The 6,053-nt window shown below is 36.3% G+C and overlaps 1 protein-coding gene across 1 annotated transcript; it reads right to left on the bottom strand.

The window, feature by feature from the left end:
* On the bottom strand, positions 3,059-4,647 carry LOC109234520 (E3 ubiquitin-protein ligase PUB24-like). Its single transcript, XM_019400543.1, has one exon. The coding sequence runs from the start codon at positions 4,455-4,457 to the stop codon at positions 3,195-3,197; it is 1,263 nt and encodes a 420-aa protein (XP_019256088.1). The 5' UTR covers positions 4,458-4,647; the 3' UTR covers positions 3,059-3,194.

The raw sequence follows: 6,053 nt of genomic DNA, 5'->3' as shown, positions 1-6,053 counted from the left end.
CTGGAGCTTCAGCTCCTTCCCAAAATTTCCAGCTTCACTCGAGCCTCGCCCGATTGACGCTCGGGGCCCCCGGGCCCCGCCCGAATAACCGACAAGTTTAAAATCATAAAACGGACTCGCTCGAACCCTCGGAACGCCCGAAACAACGCTAAATCTAAGAATCACCCCCTAAAACCAATTGAATCAAACTTATGAACTTCAAGTTCTTCAATTCACTTCTAACGTGCCGAAACGTACTTAAACTACTCGGATTGACACCAAATTTTTGCGGGCAAGTCTTAAGTGTTATATTGGACCTGTACCGGCCTCCAGAACCAACATTCGGGCCCGATACCGACATGATCAAGCATTATTAAGTTTCATTAAATCCTTAGAATTTCTAGTTTAACAATTTCAAACAAAAATTCATTACTCGGGCTAGGGATGTCGGAATTCGATTCCGGGCATACGCCCAGGTCCCATATTTTCCTACGAACCCTTCAGGACCGTCAAAATACGAGTCCGGGTCCATTTACTAAAAATGTTGACCAAAGTCAAACTTGGCCTTTTAAGAAAATCTTAAGGAAACAAGTGTGCCTATTTCAACCCAAACTCTTCCAAATCCCGAACCAACTATCCCCGCAGGTTGTAAATTAATTAAAGCAAGCGCGGGAAGTCTCATTTAGGGGAACGGGGTTCTAAAAAGTGAAACGACCAGTCGGGTCGTTACATAAACATCATTCCAAGTTGTCGCAGGAAATTCTCGTAAGCTTTCTTTGAGTCTCCTCGTGGCTTCCGAGCTTTTTTCATTTAGATTACTGGCAAAGACCATAGCCGCCCATTTATCAGGTACACGTGGAAACATCATCCTTTCACGCTGGAATCTGTCTACGAATTCTCTGAGCAACTTCGTATCTCCTTGTTTTATTTTAAAAATGTCCTCCATTCTTTTTTCAACTTTTTGGGCTACCGAGTGTGCTTTGATAAATGAATCTGCAAGCTCAGCAAAAGAATCAATAGAATTTTTAGGTAAAAGAGAATACAATATCAATGCCCCCTTCTTGAGTGTTTCTCCAAATTTTTTTACCAACACAGATTCAATTTCTTGCTTGGTCAAATCGTTGCCCTTTACACCAGTTGTAAATGCAGTTACGTGATCCCGTGGATCAGTTGTTCCATCGTACTTCGGTATATCAGGCATCTTGAATTTCTTTGAAATTGGTAAAGAAGTGGCACTTGGCTTCCAAGGTTGTTGGGAGTATTTCTCCATATCTATCCCCTTAATTACGGGCGGTACTCCAGGTATCTGATCTATGCGATCGCTCTGCTGCTTGAGCTGTTTCTGCAAAGTTAGTACTAAACTTTGTAAATCAGAATTAACTGGGTTACCTGACCCTCCATCACGAGATTCGTTGGGAGTTCCTCCACTGCCTGAGTTAACGAGTCCTGAGCGAGGATTTTCTATGGTGTTGTTGGTTGGAGTTGGAGTATGTAGTACAGTCGGCAACTGGCTGGCAAAAGTTGAAGAGCGTTGTTGACCTGTTGAGCGATTAATTTTTTCAAAGCTTCATCGATAGCGTGATCATTCTCAAACTTCTCGTTCATATTTGATTCAGATCCGTCAGGAGTTCCCTCTCGAGAATGTCGAGGAGAGTTTTGCTGTGAGTGGACTGGAGTTCCATCACCTTGTTGATTTTCCTGATGTTGCTGATTTTGTTGGTGCTGTAGATTTTGTTGGTTATTGTCGTTGATATTCAACATGATTGTTGTGACAAAAGAATTGATTTAGAAAGTAAAAGATTATCAGATTTCCAGTAACGGAACCAATTTGTTTAACCAGAAAATAAGAATTTCGGTCAAAGCGTAATTTTAGATGAACTCGGGTAACTGATAATCAAATAAGGAAATAATTATGTAACAAGAAAGGAAAATTGAACTGAGAAGTAGCCGAATAAGCAATATAAATGAGTTTATTCCAATAATAGTCAGTGTCCCCATACAAATATTATTTCTCTCCCTTTTATAGCTATTTCTAAGTACTACGTTTCTTTCCTCTCATAATAGAGTCATTATGAGCAATTAATGACATTAATGAGACGTTATGATTGACAATCGTAACTGTTTCATGAAGATTCCATAACGTTCCCCGTCATTAATTGCAGATATTACGCATCTGTACTTTTTGCTGTCTGGGTTCATTCCAACGGTGTCTCTTCAAGAGATCCGAGTAACCGTTCCTTCTTGTTTTCTTGTACCTTTGCCCATACCTATTAAGACTCGCGTCTCTTTGCGTACTCTTTGCCAGCTGTCACTCTTCTATTAATCCACGTGTCTTGACATGTCAGCCACATAATTAATTCAAAATGCTGACTCGATTTTCCCCAATACACATAGTACCTGATATTGTAATTTACTTATTGAGTTCTTGTTCTTTAGTTGGATCCTACTTCTCCATATAACAATCATGCATCCATATTCTTCAAAACGTTTGTCACAAATCGTCACGCAGGCAATAAGTTGCTAAGAGCTAGTTTAAATCTTTATTATTATTAAAGATTGGTAAATCTCTCTTTATCCACAACAAAGGTAGTATATACTCCTGTATAATTACTTAATAACTTTCATCTTTGCGAAATACAAAAGTTTAAGCTATTATGAAACCGTATTTACTGAAATTCGGAGAAAATAAATCTTATACAATCAAAAGTTTGACAATATTTGCAAAAGTTATTGAAATTTCATTTGCTTCTGCTCACTTATAGTACAGATAACATTTCTTAGCAAAGAAAATATAAACTAGTCGAATCAACATATATATACAAAAGCTTCGCTTAAATAGGAACTCGAGTTACAGAGATAGATACATACTTTTGTTTTGTTGTAGATTGAAAAACAATGAGCTATCCATTAATTCCGAAACTGATTTCCTGAGTAACTTATAGAGTATACAGAAATAATAATATGTACTAGTAGTTATAATTATATAAAAACGTTAAGTGATTAACTCTTCATTCTAACAAAAAATATTCTTATTTTCTTCAATACGGGTGCTTGCTGTAAATGAAAGAAGAGCAAAACAGACCAATAAGTACTTCAAAAGTATCATTGGGGTTTCTATATATGTACGTATAATTTCGATGCTGTTTTACAGTATAACATAAAGGCAGTGTGGGCTAGCTGTATTTATATAAGGAAAAAAAAAACTATTCAAGGTTTTAGAGCTCAACTCTTGCTATTGTCAAAAGATAAACTTGTATACAAGGAGAATTACTCCAAACATGAGAATGTGCTCTCAGTATCTCTCTTGCTTTCTTCTTCAAATGAGGTTCGCAATCAGCTTGAATTACCACGCAAAGTTTTGACACTGCCCCTACTCTTAACATTTCCAATAACACTTCGTTTGTGGCAGAAAACTTAGAAATTAATCCCAGAATTTGAATTGCACTATCATCTGTAGCCGAAGATATCCTTAGTGTCCTTTTTGTTACCACAGCAATTCCAGCTGCATGTTTCAACAATTCTGCTCTCCCATCAGCTAATACACACATATTAGCCAATAGACAGAACACTAATTCACTAACCCTTTTCTCAGGGTTAGATAATTCTAGCTCAATCAGCTCGAAAATGGCTCCCGATTCGACCATTTTTAGCCTGTTCCTTCCCCATGGGCATGCATCTATTAGCACTTGCAAAGCTGCTTTTGTTGCTTGTTGAGAGATGTAGTTTTTTCCATTTTTTCGCAATGTCTCCACCATTTGTTGGAAAAACTCCGGGTCTAATCCCGATAAAAGGTTTGAACTCGAGACTTCTATGACGTTCTTCAAGACCATTATTGCATGAGTCTTGATCAGGACGTGACTGGTTTTCGATTCGCTCTTTAAAATCCATAAAATAGCTTGAACTAAATCATGGTTATCTTTTACATACTGCTTGTTTTCGGATGTTGGATTCCAAATTAAATGGAAAATCCTCAAAGCTTCTTCAATACCAGGAATTAATTTCTCACATTTAAAACTCTTTACTATGAAACAGACCATAGCCTTAATTGCACCAACTTGCTCCATGCATTTCCTATTCTTCTCATTCTCACTAACCAAATCAGCCATTTTCCTCAAAGCTTCAGCGCAAAGCTGATGATCATTATTATTAACCTGTCGAATTAATCGAAGAGTATTCGATTTGTTCATAGGATATTTTGGTGTTGGAATTCGGTCAACGCCTTTCTCTGCGTTGACTATGCACCAAGCTTGAATTAGCCGCCGGAGCATATGATTTGGTGTCAACAACTCGGCGTCTTTAGGCAAAGGTTGCTTTGTTACCGGACACGCCGCCGTCTCCATCTCTTCCTCCGCCGTTAACAACCACATCTCGATGCTTTCCCGGTCGTACGTTATTCCGGTCACCGTCGTCACCGGATCTTTCATAATTTGAAGTGATATAGGACACAAAAAATATTGAGGTATCTCTACTTCTTCCATATCTATTTTTCTTCTTCTTTACCAATCAAAAACAAGAAACTAATTATATATAACGAGAGAGAAGTAAAGATGCGTTCTTCTTTCTTTTCTTTTTCTTTTCTCTCTTTATAGGGTTTTCTTGGTGGTAAGAAAAAGCGGCTAATATAATGCATGAAAGTTTGAATGAAAAAGAGAAAGAAGGAAGAAGAATGAAGACTACGAAAATTCTAGACGCACCCAATATTTTATTTGTATTTTTTTGGAATTATTGGGAGTATTTTATTTTAAATTTTGGTTTGACTGGTCAAAGGTTGAATGGTTTGGAGGTGGCTAAAACCCACGAGAAATAATTAATACCATAGTAAGAGATATGAAAATCTCACATTTTTTGTGTTGACTTTCTAATATTTGCCATGTTGCAGTTCAATCATAGTCGGACTAAAAAGGGGAACGGAAACAGACAAAGTGAAAGATAACCAATGAAGTGTTTGATTTACTGTTGGAATGTTTATTTTCGGAAATTGGAATGTTAAATTGAATTTGCTTAACCTGTGGTTCACGAAAGGACACCCAGTACAATGCATGCATGTTAAATTAAGGAAAAATTTCACATAAGAACCAACAAGCCCAAAAATAATAGGCAAAGATTTAACATTCAACTCCAATAGGTTCTAGAAATTACTATTTAATTTTTAAAAAAATTGCTCAAGCTTTTAAGTTAATTTTCAAATCGGTAACTGTGACTCAAATATTAGTTCAATAAACCAAATCCATTTGGATGGTGAAAATTAAATTTTAACAAGCTTAAACATGTGGGTTTAAATTTCGAATTTGATTTTGTGAGAAATTTAGAGTGGGTGTTATTTAGACTTGTTAGAAATAGTATAAGGACGTTGTATATAAAATTTGAAGTCATTTAATGGAGATTTGGACTGGTTTTGAACAAGAATTACAACTGAAAATCGTGGAAGAAGTTCGTCTACAACGCTTGTATAAAGGTGTATAAAAGTGTATAATAGTGTATAGAATGTGTTTATACACTCATATACACTATTATACAAGATTATACATAATTATACAAAAAAACTGACTTCTGTCTTCTTCCTTGCGTCTTTTCTAAAATTTAACTCAAATCTTGCTCAAATCTACTCCAAATCACTTCAAATTTAAATTTTGAACTCCTTTTGATATTTTCAATCAATTGGAACAACACCCAATCCAAACAACTAACAAACTCCAAAAATCCTATTTTCGAAAGTAAAGCTTTGAATGGCCTTTAATGGTGGACTTATACTCTTCAATTTTCTTACATTGCAACCAGGTGACACAGGGTAAGAAGCAGCAATGGCGGACGACCCTTTGAAGCATATGCAGAAGATGTGAGAAGAAGAGAGAGTGAAAGCAATGGTTGTGAGAACACATATTTAACTCCATAGCTTTTAGTAGCAATGGTTGTAAGAACACAAGTTTTGAATTTGCTAGTGCTTTCAAAATATGTACAATATGGGCTAGGTTGGGTAAAACTTAAAAACATGGGCCATTTTTTGTTATGGTGTGAAGGCATGTGTATTTTCTTGTAATTCTTTCTTAAATGAACCCAAAAAAATAAATATTAAA

Source organism: Nicotiana attenuata, chromosome 11, assembly GCF_001879085.1.
Source record: "Nicotiana attenuata strain UT chromosome 11, NIATTr2, whole genome shotgun sequence".
In the NCBI taxonomy this organism is placed as follows: Eukaryota; Viridiplantae; Streptophyta; class Magnoliopsida; order Solanales; family Solanaceae; genus Nicotiana; species Nicotiana attenuata.
Note: the sequence above shows the minus strand (reverse complement) of the source record. Positions and strands in the feature narration are given on the sequence as shown.

Bases quoted from the DNA above. Each gene is read 5' to 3' on its own strand.
- LOC109234520 (XM_019400543.1), bottom strand. From the start codon at position 4,457: ATGGAAGAAGTAGAGATACCTCAATATTTTTTGTGTCCTATATCACTT.